Below are 17,088 nucleotides of genomic sequence, written 5' to 3'. Positions count from 1 at the left end.
ACCATAGTATTTAAGTATAAAGATTAAAAAGCTGAAGGCTTAATAAAGCATACCTTAGTCTAGGAAATATTTGTTCTTTAATTGATGTTCCAGTCCTGTTAATGTCTATATTTTCATGTTCTTTGGTGTGGTAATAAACCGTAATGATAGCTGGTTAAAATAAAGGATGTTTAGTTTGGAAGGGTTTTTATTTTAATCATCTATACACAGATAATTTTACCAGCAACTTAATATTTCCATTTGCAGTTTTTTCCCCTGCCTTCTCTACTATGAAGGAAATAATTGCAAATAGTTCAAATGCTCTCTAGTTCAACAGTAGTGGATGCAATACGTTTAGGATAATGAATAGAATACAGTTTTCAAGAATCACTTTATACTGATCTTGCACCTAGAGCAGAGAAAACTAAAAAATATAAGGCCCTAGTCCAAACTCTGAGTTAGTGTTCAGAGAGTGAAGACTGTGTTTTCCTTTGTGACCTAAGAGAATCATTTTAGTAGTTTGAAGTTGACTTGAGCACTTGACTTTTGTGGATGCTTAAATATTCAAGCTATTGGACATCACTTCTCATCATCCAAGGAAACTGGAGCGGTGTCAGCTTTCTATTTTAAATCCATTAAAAGTCTGGATAATATGACTTATAAAAGCAAGACTACCAGAATCTTTTTTATTTCTATAAGAAAGTATTTATTTTCTGTGTCATGTAGTAATCTCGTCTTATTGATAACATGCTTATGGTTCAATTAGACTGGCCTTGGAGTTCGAGGCAGGTCCATTTTGCATGGAGCCATCTTTACCCTAGGGGCACACTGGGGCTCAGTGGCTTTCTGAGTTATAATGTCTCGTATGATAGCAGTATTAAATCTATTGACTTCAAGTTTGGTCTTACTTTATTGAATCTGTAATTCTGTACTGATGTTCCTGATTGCCCCCCTACCAGTCTGCTTTCAGAGCTGTCTTCTGTATCTGAGCCACTGGCAGCCCCATCCTTCCTGTTGTTCAGGTAACCTTTGAGTTGTTACTGATCTCTTACACACAGCCAGTCAGCAAATCTCAGCTCTGCTTTCAAAGTGTGTTCAGAATGCAGTCCTCCCCACCACCTGCACTGATGGCATCCTAGACCAAACTGCTGCCTTTTCTTGCTTAGTGTATTCACCTCTCAACTGGGCTTTCTGCCTCTGTCCTTGGCAAAAGGGATCCTGTTCAAACAGGTCAGTTTATGTCGCCCCTGGAGGATGAGCTCCTCATTACGTTCAGGGTGAATGCCTCATCACTGCAGTGTTCCTCGGGGTTCCTCAGGATTTGGCCCTCACTGTGTCTCCAGCTTCATCTTCTTTTTGCCCCTTCTGTCGTGGTCATGCTGGCCTCTTTGTTGTTCCTTAACCATGTGGGCTTCCGCCCACACCAGCACTTTTTACACTTGCTGTTCTCTGCTTGAAATACTCTTCCCCTCATGTCTCACTCTCTTTTCTCAACTTCTTCAGGTTTTGTTCAGATGTCAACTTCTCAGTAAGCCCTTCCCAGTCACCCTAATCAGACAACCTCCCCCCGTCTTGAGTTTAACACTCTCCATTCCCTTTTCAAGGTTTACTTTTTCTTCAAAGCATTTATCTGTTTGTTATTGTGTCTCCTGCTTGTTAGGAATGAATTTTGTTTGTTTCTTGCTGTGTCTCTAGCACCTAATGCCATGCCTGACACACAGCAGATTCACTGAATATTTGCTACGTGAAAGAATGAATACATTTTTCTCAAACATTTTGATTTACTGTGTATAGAAGGAGCAAACAGTGCGTTTGATGTCTGGGTATATCAGGTAGGAGAAAAGTCCTCGGAATTCTGTTTGGAAGGTCCTACCATTGCAGAGAGCACAAAACTATCTTGGCTTTTTCATAGTAACTACTAGTTCAGGAGGACAGCTTTCTTTTTTCTCCTAAGTGGTTATAGAATGCCTGTCCTGTTCAGCACTGAATTTGTTTTCTCTAGAATTTGCCTTGGGGCACAGTCTCTTTTTGAAGAGACTACCATGGAGAATTCTGATATTCTTTAGTGACTGGTAGATTGGCTAAATACTCCAGAGATGTGATTTTTAATAGTCATGTAAGATGTAATAAGTATCAGGCATGAAAAATCATCATTTGTTTGGCTTTTGATGTTAATATTTCACCTACAAGCAAACTGAGAATGTTTTGGAAGGAGAGCTGTCTAAAATAATTACTTTGACTTTCCTTTTTTTGTTGTTGTTGTGTCAAGTACATAAAACCACTGAGGCAAAATTTACGAGATTTTATTTGTTACTGTACTGGCTATTTGATGATATCGTTATTTGTTCTCCTAAGTATGTTGCAAGTAGTTTGGACCTTTCCTCTGCTTGAATTTTCTTCAGATATTTTTGTGGGTGATGAGCTGTCATATGAGATTGGATTAAAACCAACACAACTGAAACCATTTAGCCTTGTAAGGTGACTGATGCTTAATATGTTTGTCTAATTAGCTTTTGGCTAAGGATTCAAACCCATTAAGTAGCTAGTTAGTCTATGTTTCAAATAAACACATCTGGCCCCACAATGAACGAAGGCTTTTCCTACGCGAGGGTGACAGATGTGGTGATGGTTCCCCTTATTCTCTCACTTAAATAATTCACAACGTGCTGGTGAAGTGACCCCAGACGGCCAGCCTCAAAGCCAGCTGCATCGTCTCAGAGCTGGATCCATGGGCACGTGCCTCATCTCGTTAGCGTGCTCTTTCAGTTCCCTTCTCATCTTTCTGTCACTTCCTGCATTACGTTTTCTTCGAGCATTGTTCGTTTCAACGCCCAGGGCTCACGAATTTTGGTTTGAAAGAGAGTTAACGTGAAGATGTTTACTTGGAGATGGGGCCTAAGGATGTAGCAAAGTAGCTGGAACCTGGGTTTGCATTTGGAAATTGATGTCACAGAGTAAACAAAAGCTAAAGCTCTCTGGGCAGTCTTGTCCAGGTATCTAGCATTGCTGGAATGGGTCTTTGGAGTACCTTCTTTGAGAGACATCTCTATTAAATTTCTCCATTCAGGATAGAATTTCAGACTGAGATAAACAAATTCTTAAAATTCTGTTTTAATACAAACAGAAAGAAGGATGGTAGCACTGAGATTATTCTTTTCTATTTTTTCCACTGGATATAATTTAATTTTAAAATGTCATATGGTTAAATCAATTGTCTTACCTAAAAAACATCTGTAGATTGTTTGGGAGTTAATTTCTGCCAGTGGTTCATTCGCACCAAAACCTCCTAAGTGTGAGTAGGAAGGACTGTGTGAAGTTCTGTGAAGCCCGCCCATCTGAGGGCGCTCACCTCTTGGGCTGATGTGCAGGCGCCATCAGTTCTTGCAAAATGGGCTTGTTCTCTGAGCCTTGTTTAGTGAGACTTCGACAATAGCACAGCTGCTCTGGAATAGTTGAGATCTCAAACCTGTAATTTGGCAAGAAGAACAGAGCAAATTGGGTAAATATACATAAACACATTGTGAAGAAAGAAAAACAGAACAGAATGAACCAGAGCCTTATCCTACAGCTTGTCTGATAGAAATGATTTAAGGAGGCATATGGTATAGTTAAATGTGCTTTCAGAAACATTGGCCAGAATCTTCTGGCAAATATGAAATAAATATCTAAATCAGATGAAACTGATAGTATTAGTTCTCTTAAAAGGCAGCGTGGGAAGACAGTTGACAGAAGCGGTGGGACATCAGCGTATGTGGAACATTTTAAGCATCTGATACCGAAGAATCATTGAGATGGATGTGTGGCAGACTTGGGGTTAAAGCCTGACTTGGTAATAGAGTCTTTGTGTTCTCCTCAACATTGTTACTTTTTCAATATAATTCATTTTGCCTGGAATAACACTGATTAATTCTATTTCCCTTTCTTGGTTGAACAAAACTGCCTTTTTAGCACAACTTCTCACATGAACACTTAAAATATATATACCAGTATGTGTATGTTAGGTGAACTTATTTTATCAGATTTTTTTTTGGAGAATGAGGCATGACTTTATTAGAAAAGTTAAACACACCACACACACACACACACACACAAACACAAACAGCGGTGATCAGTTGGTCTTCATCAGATGACTTGGTGGATGAAGCTGCTTATGGCTGCTCTGGTCTTCTCCCCCTTCCCTCCTTGGTCAGGGTCCAACTTGAAGCAGCACCATAGCTGCAGGGCTCCATCTGGGCTCGTGGTAGGACTTCAGACCTTGTCTGAGCTCAGCCACCTTGGCCATGGTTGGGTACTTCCAAATAACCTGCTGGTTCTGGGCAAAGCCATGGCCTGAGACGAGCTTCTTGTAGTGGGGAGACCAGAAGATGGAGTGCACTCAGAAACATCCACAGCACTCACCCCCAGAGCAGACATCCTAGATGCACATGTGTAAACCACTGGGTCTCCTTCCAGCTGCCAGGACATCGGGCTGCTGCGGAGGCCCAGCTACAGCTTGCACAGCCCATTGATGCTGGGTGAATGCCTGCGGGCAAATCCAGCCATCCACTCTAGGCCACACGCTGACCAAATGTCCTCCATCTGCATATCTATGTAGTCCCCAGTTCCATTATCTTAGTAGCAGGTGATGCAACACAACTTTATTCTTTCTTCTGTTTCTATGAGGAATGAGACTTCATTTACTTTTTTCATCATGGATACCAGGACTTTATGTCTTTATTTTTAATAAAAATATTAGAATCTTGGTGAGATGGGTTAAGGCTCAGGGCCCTCTCAGTTTTTACATTTCTCTACACGCCCTCCCCCAATGGTGGAACGCTTATTTCTTTGTTCCCATGGTGTGTTGCTTTCTGATTACACCTATAAATGTGGTAAGTTCCCCTAATCTGCATTACAGCTCCATCCTAAATATTATAGTCAGTTCTGGAAATTGTCTTTTAAAGAGGAACAACAATTAATTCCAGCACAACTAGGGATGGCCGACAAGATGTTGCCAAGTATGGAAATACTAAGGGGGATGCAGTTAAACTACTGAAAAAGATATGAATCAGGTGTGACACCTCAGCTCTCTTCAAATGTCGGGTCTGTCACGTGACAGAGAGGCTTCCTCTTTATTGCCCCAAGAACAAGAGGAGGAAAGAGTAGAAGATATAGGGAGGCACATTTCAGCCCAATGTAAGGAAGACTTTTGTAATAATTAGCATCATTTAGTGAGTGTTTCGGTAACTATAAAACTGTTCAAAGAGGGGCAGCTGCATGACGATATAAAAGATATTTCTTATATATCTACTTCTAAATTTTATATTATCAAAGTTTTTACTATTACTAAGACACTTGACAGTTTTGGATGAAAGGCGCTAAAAATTGAGTGATAATTTCCAAGTATCATTTTAGTATTTTTAAGAAATATGCAAAGCAGTTAAAATGGGATTATTTTCAGTGTAATACTGAAAAAATTTACGATGCAACTTTAAGTGTGATGTCCAGTACATTTCTGATACAGCTTTATTTTCCTTCTGAAATCTTGCAATCTTCTTGACTGCAGTGTTTGCTTTAGTTATATATGTACATTGAAATATCTCAAAAAGAAATTGTTTTATTCAATTATTTTATTCTTTAACCACTTTGAAGAAAATGTCCTAAGACAAAGCATTCACTTACATATACTCATAACTAGAAGTGGATTCTTTAAACTAGTCACAAATATGAAACCTTGTTTTCAACTCATAACATTATGCATTAAGCTAACTTTTGAAAAGGTCTGCAGAGCATTAAACAGTAGCCCTTAATTTCAAAATATCTTAAGTCACCATAATTTTAATAACTTTTTGAGTAGTTGCCAGTTTAATTTTCAGTCTGTTAAAATTGGAGGTAAATTATTTATTACTTCCAGCAAATGTCTTTCACAATTTTATTTAATTTTTTCATCTTTTTTAATGGATCATAAAATTGCAGTCTTTTATTGGATATGCATAAATATAGCAGCAAATGAATACTTTGCAAATAGGTTACTGTGGATTGAAATGTCCACTGTATTTCATGGAATATGAGATTTCTCAGATCTGAGTAGCCCTAACATATGGCACTGAGCTATTCTCCTGTTTTGGAATTTTCATACATCTTTACAAATTAAATAAAAGCACTGTGACCATTGGGACATTGAATTTATTTACTTAATTGTATATCACAATACTATTTAATAATTTCTTATGTGTCATGAAATTAGTACACTTGAATTTAGTTTTATTATTATTTATTATTTATTGGTATTGAGTACCAATTGACATTAAAATGCACTTCAAGCAGTCTTTTTGTTATGTTGTTTAGATTTCTTCTATCCTTCCACTTAAAAAAATACTCTGAGGATGGAGCAGAGTATATGGACATATTTGTAAACAATTCTAAACAATGTAGAACCAGTTTATAGAAAAGGAAGTAGACAGAGTTTTCAGTTCTAAGCCTTTCGATTACATTGTAATATTTTGTTTTATTTTTATTGCAGCCTTATCACCAAGTACAGCCTAGCTATATTGTAGGCAATTTATAAATATTGGTTTAATTAGTAGTAGAATGACTGAGTGACTGATTGAACTTCCTGATAAACATTCATAAACCAATTTGGCATGCAGTTTTAGGTGTAAAGTTCAAGCACACAGCTCAACATAGTGGAAACGTGGGATTTAATCAAGATAATGCTTTGTAACAAGAAGGAAGTAGTATTGAAAAATTTCTTTACAGGAACCTGCATGGCATTATGTACTAGGAATTTTTGAACAATTTAGCTCTTTATATTGTTATATAACAGTAAGTAGAATGGAAATTCTTTAAATTGAACAAAACATTGTTAAGGAAATTATTTTGTTGTTGCTATACATTCTTCTATATTATCTGTGTTGTTTTTGAACTTGGATCTAAAATATTTATATACAAGTATCTTGATATTCTCAATAATCTGTTAAAGAATAGTCAAGTGTTACAGTAATTTATAGAGTACCTGCTGTGTTCCTGGTGATTTGTTGGACATTTTATGTACATTATTTTATCAAGCTCTCTTCCCCAAAACAACTCTGAAATGGGCACACTTAACCCCATTTTACAGTTGAAGAACACAAGGCTGAGAATGTAATGACTAGGGTGCATACCTAGAACTCCTGATTCTCCAACACGTGGGCTGAATCTGTCCCCTTTCTCAGTTTTATTTGGTTCTTGGGACAATTGAAGATGAACTTTGTACTCACCTCCCACTTATGTATAGGATTTATTAAAAACAACATGGCTTTAATACATTTTTTGCCCATAATAAAGTTTTTGTAACTGAGAGTATGGATTCTATTGTCATAAATGTACTAACTAGCAGTAGAAGTTATACAGCAACCAGGGTGAGAAACCCATAGATGATAATGGAAGTGACATAAAATATGACAAAACATGAAATACATATATCACAGTTTTGGAGAAAAGAAAGGTCAAATTATTGAGTCTGGATTAGAGGGGAAGATGGTTTTATGAATCTGTGTCCAGCAAGGGGGTAGCATAGCTTTGGACAATGGTGTCGGGTCATAATAGTGCCAGTATCATACCTGTAATCTCAAAAATGTTCTTCTAAACAGATGATAAAATTTAAAAGTGGAAATAACTCTTAGAGTGTTTTTTTCATGATTGTAACACTTCTGAAAAATTTTCCCAGCAAATATATATGCATATAAAAATATACATTTATGTATATTCACAAATAAATACCTTATCTTAGCATATAGCAGATGCCATTGTAGTTAACCATGAGAAATACGTGAATATAGTAAAAAGTTGGAGGAGTGACCCTAAGCTCTTGTCAGTGAGAGAAATTTAGATATAAGACTCTAGTGGTTATCGAGGATTAAGGTGGCATGCAGTAGAGGTGAAAGCACTTTGTCTGCAGAGTCAGAGAAGTCCAACATTTGGGTGAGTTACCTTTTTAAGCTTCGGGTCCCTTATCTGGAAAATGGAGATAATGCTACAGCCTCCCTCAGTGTGTTGTTAAATAAGATGAGCTCTGTGTCTGTCTCGCAGTAAGGAATCCATAAAAGCCGTCATTATCAGTACTGTTGCTGACGGTCATGTTTTGACTGGGCTGCTACTGCCCTCAGGAAGATGAAGATTATACTGTTGAAATTGAAGTCCATGTGTCAAAAGAATCTTCAGGTGGCTTTTCATGGCTATGGAGACTTAACTCAGTTTTATTTGACACCAGCCACAGTATATACTAGACTGAGATTTTAGGAATAACATCTGATTGTTTTGGTTGCCTACAAGACCTCATCAGCATGCTACAAGAGGCTACAGAAAAGAGTGAGCTTTGTTGTAAAATATACCTTGTGTTCTTATTCCATTTGGATAAGCATTCAACATTTTGAATGTTTCCTTCATTGATTAGACAACTGGTTCACTTCTGGTGAGTTCTACGGGCCAGATGATAAACAACTTCTGTCAGTGTCTATTGATCCCTTAAAAGTTGAGTCAGTAAGATTATCTGCTCAGTCATACATTATTATGAACCAAATGATCTTCCCCCAAACTAAAACCATGCCTTCCATGCCGTGTGCTCTCTGGTACATGCTTTGAAGTAGAGAAATTAGTGGCTAGGAAAGATTATTTTTGGATTCAACTATGCTTAGTCTTCAAAAAACCAAACTGAAACAAAACAAAACAAGGCACTCAGTTCTGCAGAATAAGCAACCAGGTTTAAGTTTTCTTTCTTAAATAAGCAACTTGGCATTCTGTGTTGAAATAGTTCAAAAGTTCAGTTAAGTTGGTATAAACACCCCAAGTTTTCTCTCTTTTCTGGATTTAGCTAAACTTTTTTTTTAAACAAAATGTTTTGAAGTGAATATTTCAAAAGAAATATTTTTAATGAGGGTAATTCTAAATTTTGAAGAAGAGTTTGGCTATGTTTGCTAATTGTATCTTTCCTGGTGGCTCTAGCCCTGTAAGAATCCAAACTAAATATCACATTAAGGAAAAAAAAAACACATTAAGGACTTTATTTCTTCAAGCCTCTCAAGTATGATGGAAAGAATTCAAAATTTACTAGAATCCTAGCTTTGCCACTTTGGGCAAAGAAATGAACATTTCTGGGTCCTAGGTACTTCAGCTGTAAAACTGTGAAACTACTTACTTTAAGGGTTCTTGTAAGGATTAAATGAGATAATATCCATGAAATGTCTGGGATAGTGTCTGACATGTGGCAGGGACTAAATAATAATCCTCATCTCCTCACTCTGGTGTCATTATTGAAAATCTTACCAGTTTCAGATTGTTTCTTTTTTATCTTAACTCTCCATAACTAATAATATTTGGCACTCAATCCAAGGCACAGAGAAGAAATTTTCTAAAGAAAATAAAATTACAATTTAGAGTAATTAAAGCAAAGCTTCTGCTATTAATTCTTGGAATTTATAATATTTTATGAGAATTGGAGCATAGTGTTGTACAGAAGCTAGATTAACAATGTTGCCTGCTACTTCCACTTTAATTAATAGCTTTGATTTGCTTATACACTGATTATTCTTTGGCAATATACTTTGTAAACTCTTTTGGAAAAGAGTTGTTTCCTTAATGCTTTAAAATCTCCTTGTCATTTTTTTCCGTTTGATACCTTCTTAGAGCTATTTAAAAAAAATTACCAACTGATCCCAAATAATGAATTACTAGAATCTGAATTAATAAAAATTTCACTATTTTTAATTGTATAATTATTTGAAATAAAAATGAGAGCTATGTTTTAATTATGGTATTTCTTAGCCATAGACAAAAGTTATCCTCTCTTTTTTTCTACCTTTGTCAGGATATTTTAATTATCCTGGGACCATTTACAACAAATGCCTACTAATACATAAATCGTGTACTTTTTTTAAATTTCCTTCAGTTTATCTTTGTCTTTCATGGTCATTTTCTCTATATTTTACCTTTGAATGATTTATTATTTCCAATTTTATATTCTTAAAGAATGATCTTGTGATAATGGTAATATCTAAAGACAGGGAACATAAACTAAATGGGATAGAAGGATATTTTCCCCCTTTTTTAGGTTTTTGTGAACCTGAAATCTCAGTAATTTTCTGGATTAAGGAATTTTTTAAATTAATTTTTTTTCTAAATTTAAAAAATTTAAATTAAATAACAGGAAGTACCGGGATTTCTTAATGTTTCTATTTATGTTAATGCTTGTTTTAGGAACAATTAGATCACCTGAGGAATTTGCTTCTGGCTACTGAGTAAGGACTGCAACTAAGAAAGAACAAAGTTAGGATTTGACTCTTTCAGTAAATTTTTCTGGCTAGTTTGAAATTATTTAAGTAAATAAAATTCTCCCACAATATTCTAGTTTTTTAATTTAGTTTTGATTATTACTTCTTTATTTTCTTTCAGAACTCTTGATGTTTCAGTGAGCTTTAATGGAGGAAAATCTGTCATCTCCAGCTCATTAATAGTCACAGCCACAGAATGTGTAAGTAACAGTCTGCATAAAGTTACCTTTTAAAAATAGTTCTATCCAGAAATAATTTATGGATCTTCAATGTTGCTGCAGACTATAGTAAAGAAGGTACAGACAGTAACGCTGGAGACCATTACAAGAAAGAATTTGTATAGAATTTATTTTAGGTTGTTTTGTTTTTCCCTTTCGCCTCCTTCAAAAGGAATTTATGAGAGTATACATTTTATTTTGATATTTATAAATCTGAAAAGTCATATTTAAAACCAAAATACAGTAGAAGAATAATTTCCAAATGAAGCATTTTTTTTCTTGAAACATTACATATGTACCTGGAATAATGCCTTTTTGTTAATGAAATCTGCATTATAGTATCTAAGGCATTTATTATATTTTGAAATTATTAGTGCATTTTAATGAGTGAGCTTATTGCTCTGTCCATTTTACTGTTAGTGCTTTCTCACATGAATAAGGAATTCCATTTTTATTGCTTGGCAGTATCTTAGTTTGAAACTACATTGAACTATAATTTAGTTGAGATGATTGATGTTTGTTGCCTAAGATGCAATATTTTGAAATGTAAACTCCATTGATAAAACAGTGTTTTCCTTGTAGGATTTTTTTTTTTTTTTTTTTTTTTTGGTTTATGGAAAGTCTTGCTGTTATATTGTTGAACATGAAAACACGAAGCACTAAAAGGAACTGATCACAAGGCTGTTGTTCTTATGAGTGCATTTTCTTTGTAAAAATATATATAATCAAAGCAAAGAAAAAAAAAAAATCCCTGCCCTTTAAAAGACCAAAATCCCAAACCTAAACATTTTCTTACATCTCATCATTTCATATTTTGATCTTTTAATCCTAGAGGCATGCTTCCTCCAGAAAACAAAACCGAACAACTCGATATTATTTGTAGAAGGGTAGCTTTGTTTCTGGTTGTGAGAAAACATTGCAGGGAAGACAAGCATCCATATGCACTCTTGGGTCTCTGCTGAATTCCCTGGATAACTCTTGACACCTGTTTTTATTTTTAAAATAGCTAGTTTTCTTTTCTTTTTATCTTCAATTCTTGTTGCAATTTGTAGGTTTTTTGGCGGTCGCAGTTTATAGGTTTTCTGGTCCCTCGGGATGTGGTTGTGATTACAAACATTTGTGGTATGTGGTTTCTCTGTGTTTAGCTCACTGGAATGACTTTCTTTCTCCATCCTCCTTCCTTTTCTGTACATCCAGCCACCTTTATGCAACCCTCTCCCATGCAAACAGGAAAACAAGTCTTTGTCTGGATCCTTATAACCATGCACTGTCTCAGTGTGCAGGATGCTGAAATTAAATGACACATCTGGAATTTACAGGTTGTGTACTTTAAGGAAGTCTTTCAAGGTCTTGCTAGTTCTCAGGGGAGCGTAATGTGACTGAGGTGGTTTAAGAGTAAGGTGATTTCAGGAAAAGGGACATTAGTTGTGTCAGAGATGCAGAGAGAGTGAGGGGACAACTTGTCATGTTCAATAAGGGATCAAAATAATTTTCATTGAGGAGAGATTTGAGCAAAGGCTTGAGGAAGGTGAGAGAGTGAGCCTTGAAGACCATGCAAGGGAAGGGTGTTTATGCAGTGGGAGCAGCTGGGCCAAAGCCGAAGCTGGGACTATATCTGCTAGCTTAAAGAAGAGCAAAGCAGTCAGTGTGTGGGTTGAAGGAGTTTTGAGACGAGCAGGAGAGGGTGGAGGGAGAGGAGAGATCACGTAGGGTTTTGTAAGTCATTGTAAGGACTTGAGTTTTTCTTCTGAGTGAAACAGGGAGCCACTGGAAGGTGACACAGCACCACATTGTTTTAAAAGGATCACTCTGGCTGCTGTGCAAAAATAGACTTTGCAGGCAGGGGCCGAAGTGGAAACATCAAGACCAATTCTGGGGCTATTTCAATAACCCAGGAGAGGAGAAGGGGCTCCACTAGGGAGATAGCAGTGGAGGTGGTAAGAAGTGATGGTTGGAGTAGAATGTGTTTCAAAGGTGGAATCTATGAGATACCTGGACAGATTAGATGTGGGTGTGAGAGAAAGACAATAGAATAGTTCTAAGCTTTTTCACCTGGGCAGCTAGAAAGATGAGTTGTCATCAGGTAGAACAGTCTTTGGAAGAAGATAAGGAGGTCTGTTTTGGAAATGTTGAGTGAAAGATGCCCTTATCATCTCAGTGGAAATGTCAGAAAGGCTACTGAATACAGTCTGGAGTTCAAAAAAGAGATCTGGATTGGAGGTACACATTTGGGAGTTGTGTGGAATGAAAGAGTCAACCAAATTCTTTTTTTTTTTTAATGGAAAAAAGAGCTTTTAGGGAGGTAGAGCAAGAAGGGAAAGAAAACCAGAGAAAGGTTTTGTATTTATGGAGGAACTGAGATGAACTGAGTCTTGAAAGACAGCACAGGTCTTAGGCAAGGAGAAAAGGTGGGAAAGCATTATACAGGTAGATAGCAAACAGAAACTGAAAGGAGGAAGAACAAAATAGGGGTACGGGATTAACAGACACAAACTACTATATACAAAATAGATAAGCAACAAGGATTTACTGTATAGTACAGGGAACTATACCAGTTAGTTTGTAATAACCTATAAAAGAATATAATCTGCAAAAATACTGAATCACTATGCTGTACATCTGAAGCTAACACAATATTGTAACGCAACTATGCTTTAATAAAAATAAATTAATTAACAAAAATAAATCGAGAGAGGAGATATATTTGGCTGGAGTAAAAATAGTGGAAGCCTTGGAAATGGAAAATTTAGACCAGATTATCAGTAGCCTAAAAAAAAAGTCCAGAGTTCATCCTATAGATCTGTGGTTCTCTAAACTTCAGCAGACAGAGATGTCAGCGTTGAAGTGAAAGAAGGAAAGAAAATCTCCCACGTTCACGTGTCCCAAGGGCCAGACTACGGCTCTCTCCTTGAGCTGTGGTTATCAGAGTGGGATACGAACTTCAGCAACTAGAGTCACCACACGACAGGCATTTAGAAAGTTTCTTCCCCTCTTTGATCTAGAACTAGTTGAAAGGAGGGCAGCCGAAATTGTAACCAAAGGAGGCATGATGCCTCCAGAAAAAATGCCAGGAAAAAGTATTGCAAGCAACAATATTGGCTATTGGATCCGGCTCTAAAGGCAGGGGTGGAGAGATCCAACCAGTTCATGTGAAAGTTAAATGTGAATTTCTTCTCTCAGAATACAGAGGCACCAAAGTTGTTCTGGAAAGCAGGGGTTTATTTTTTTATTTAGAGATGGTGACATTCTTGGAAAATCTGTAAGACTGAAATAAGTTGCTATTAAAATGGCATCAAGTGAGACTGCACGTTACACTAAAGTTCTGAAATCTTTCATCAGGTAAATAACTTCCATGTCTGTCTTTTGTAGTAAACTAATAATCTCCAAACTAATAAAAAGGTAAGAAAATGGATTGCATTTTTCACAATCCTAGACTTACTCAATTTGAAAGAACTCTTTTATTCTGAAATTGTTCTTTCTGCATTTTAATTTAAAATATCCTTTAATTGAGGAAAAGATAACCAATGATTTGTCTGGTCCTTCTTTCCTTTCCTCTTTCCTTCCTTCCTTCCTTTTTCCTTCTCTCCTTTCCTCCTTTATTCTTGGAGTGGGAGGAATACCTAGTGATAGAGAAAAATTCCACTGGACAAAGTTAAAAAGGTAAGGAAGACCTTATCCAAGACTATTACAATAGAGAAGAGAGATGAACTCAACTCTGCTGAGATAAAGGGCTAGAGAGCTGTTTTTTTCCTTCTAATTTCATTGAGATGTAATTGACATACAGTGCTGTGTAAGTTTAAGGTGTACAGCATAATGATTCGACTTATATGACATGATTATCACGACACATTTAGTGAGAGCTGGAGAGTTTAAGAGCTGGAGTGGAGGGAATTGCAGGCCACCTGTCTCTGCTAACTGACCTTACCTGAAGGGAAAGTCATCTTTTTCCTATTCTCCTGATAGGAGGTAGTGTTAAAACTTGGAGCAAGGCACTCATTAAAGTGAGGCTCCTACCCTCTCATGGAGACTGGGAGTTGGGGGCACCACCTTCTATGATGATGGCTCTCAGATCAAGAAAGACATTCCCCCTGGGATCTGTAAAACTGGAAAAAGACTTTAAAGGAGATTTATACACATTTCAAAGAAGCAGAAAAAGATTTTGCAATTATAAAGTTTTCTAAGTTTTTTTCTCTAGAAAAAGGGAGGTCAAGGACCTATTGTCCAGAAGAAATTTGTTTAAAGTTTAATCAGGCTCAGGGAAAATGTAAGTCCTTCTTGGTCTGTAGAATAAATGAAGTGAATAAGAGAAGGAACAGCACAAGACGTGGGAAAACGAGGATACTTACACATATGAAGAGGCCAACATGAAAGGAGCAGCATCAGATGCTTCAGGGAGGGGAAGGAGGAGCGGTCAAAGGGGTCACGGTGACCTTGCTGCTTCAGCCTAGGTTGATGATTTGCAGTCTTCTGTGTGAATTTTATTATTTCACTAATTATTATAGGGTAATAAATAATATAATATAATAGTATAATATTATATAATAATATAATAATAATATCAATAATAATCACGGGATAATTTTTTTTTCTTATTCGATTTGACCATTGTTTTGATTCAAACTCAAATACCTCTGGTGTGTGGCAGTAATATTACCATTTCATAGATATGGGACGTGAAGCTGGAGCTGATGAGAATGCGCCTGCAGATGTGTGCATTAAATCCCTATTCAGAATAGAAGAGGACAATGGGTAACACTATGATAAATACCAGGCATTGTATTTACATGCTACGCAGCCTTTAGGCATATTAGAATGACATAAATAGGTGAGATGCAGTTGGTAATCTTACTCATTCTAAGATGATGCTTTTGGCTCTTCACAGGCATTGAAAAGTGAAACAAAATAAAAAACCATTGCTTTAGCAATTGATTAATCCTTGTGGAAATGCCACAAATAAAGAAGGCCCTCTGTGTTCTCCAAGAGCATCCGGGCTCAGTCCTATTAAGGCACTTATGTCACTGGGCTGTAATTTCCTGTTTACTTCTTGGTGTCTCTCAACAGTCTTGAGACGAGGACAGCAGAGCCCGTGTCTTGCTCGTTGCCTCCCTCTCAGTGCCGGGTCCTGACAGTGCTCCAAAATTATTTGTTAAATGAGTGAATGAAAGTAATTGTACATTCAGTTTCAAAGTGGGGAAACTAAGGTTTAGATTTAAGAGATTCAAGATTAGAGTCTGAGGAAGGTTTGGATTTAGGCAGTCCATTCTCTTCATCTGTCTCAGGAGATTTCCTAAATGTGTCTCCACTTAAAATAATTCAGTGAAAGATTTTTTTTTCCCCTTGGAATCGCTGCTCTTCTGACTCTTTTGGAATAATAATACTGAGAACATGTTTTCTGAGCACATATTAAATGCCAGACACTGTGCCAAGTGTTATACATGTGCTAAGCAGTTTATGATTTCATTTAATACTCACCACTCTAGAGGAGGCTATTACCATGACCTTAATTTTACAGATGAGAAAACTGAGGAACAGAGAGCCACCTCCAATCTTCAGAGCACATTTATGCAAACGCTTTAGAAAGTGCTTCTTCTAGTAGGTGCACCCAGCCCTCAGCAGGGTCCAGAGCTTGATGAGCAGAATATTGGCTGATTTCACTGCCCCCTGGAAAGGGGGGAGTTGAAGCCTGGAGGCTCTGGAGATTGGATTGCTTCTCAGTTTCACAGTCGAGTAAATGCTTGAGTTGGAACCCAAGCCTGTCTTTCCCCAGCCTGAATACTTGTACAATCTGCCATTTGTTACCAGATCCCAATTTGATCTATGTTAAGACAGAGGTTAGCATTTTTTTTTTTTTTTTTTTTGGTAAAAGATCAGAGAGTAAATACGTTAGGCTTTGGGGGGCAATGCACTTTCTGTCCCACTACCCAATTCTGCCATTGTAGCCCAAAGGGGGCCGGAGACATTATATAAACAAATGGGCGTGGCTGTGTTCAACAAAACTGTGTTCACTGACATTTTAATTTCATGTAATATCCTTTTCTCTTGATTTTTATCAGAAATGTAATAATGTAAAAAAAAATTAGCTTGCCAGGCATCTTATGAAATAGATGAGCTGATTTGGCCTTCGGGCCATAGTTTACTAATTCCTGATATGGAATATTTCAAAAGAATCAAATGAAATGAAATCATCACCTCTTCCATGACTGTTTTTTCTTCCCCTAGCTCTAATTTCATGGAAACAAAATTGTGGAGACCTATTTCCCCTTTTCTGTGTCAGTGTTATTCTAATGTTGTTGCTATGATTAATTATTTTCTAGCTAGATTGCAACATGCTAGTCATATAGTTTTGAAATTTTTGAGTGCTTCCTCTCTTCCCATAGTTATTTTGCAAGTACGTAGTGACTCTGATTTGTTTTTACACTTCTATGATTCTGTTAGCTAGAATTTCAGTTCTGTTTGGCAGATTAAAGTTTTTGATTGAACATAATAACTTGTTTTCGATAAAGAAAAGGAAATTAGGTGCAGATGAAGTTCAAAACTGAATGTGTCCAGGATGATTAGAAAATATATATTCCTTTTACCCTATAATCAAGCTCAAGGGTCTGGTGTGT

At 36.7% G+C, this 17,088-nt stretch overlaps 1 protein-coding gene and 1 pseudogene across 2 annotated transcripts in view; both read left to right on the top strand.

Annotated features, from left to right (window-relative positions):
- Nucleotides 1–17,088, top strand: part of ANTXR2 (ANTXR cell adhesion molecule 2) — a 134,129-nt gene that overhangs the window by 40,684 nt on the left and 76,357 nt on the right. For both annotated transcript variants that reach the window (XM_074346004.1, XM_074346010.1), the window contains exon 11: nucleotides 10,384–10,462. In XM_074346004.1, the coding sequence (XP_074202105.1) occupies nucleotides 10,384–10,462 (79 nt within the window). The remainder of the gene's footprint in view (nucleotides 1–10,383; nucleotides 10,463–17,088) is intronic.
- LOC141579427 (10 kDa heat shock protein, mitochondrial pseudogene) lies at nucleotides 13,329–15,401 on the top strand (annotated as a pseudogene).

The sequence above is a fragment of the Camelus bactrianus genome, chromosome 2, assembly GCF_048773025.1.
Source record: "Camelus bactrianus isolate YW-2024 breed Bactrian camel chromosome 2, ASM4877302v1, whole genome shotgun sequence".
Taxonomy (NCBI): domain Eukaryota; kingdom Metazoa; phylum Chordata; class Mammalia; order Artiodactyla; family Camelidae; genus Camelus; species Camelus bactrianus.
Note: the sequence above shows the minus strand (reverse complement) of the source record. Positions and strands in the feature narration are given on the sequence as shown.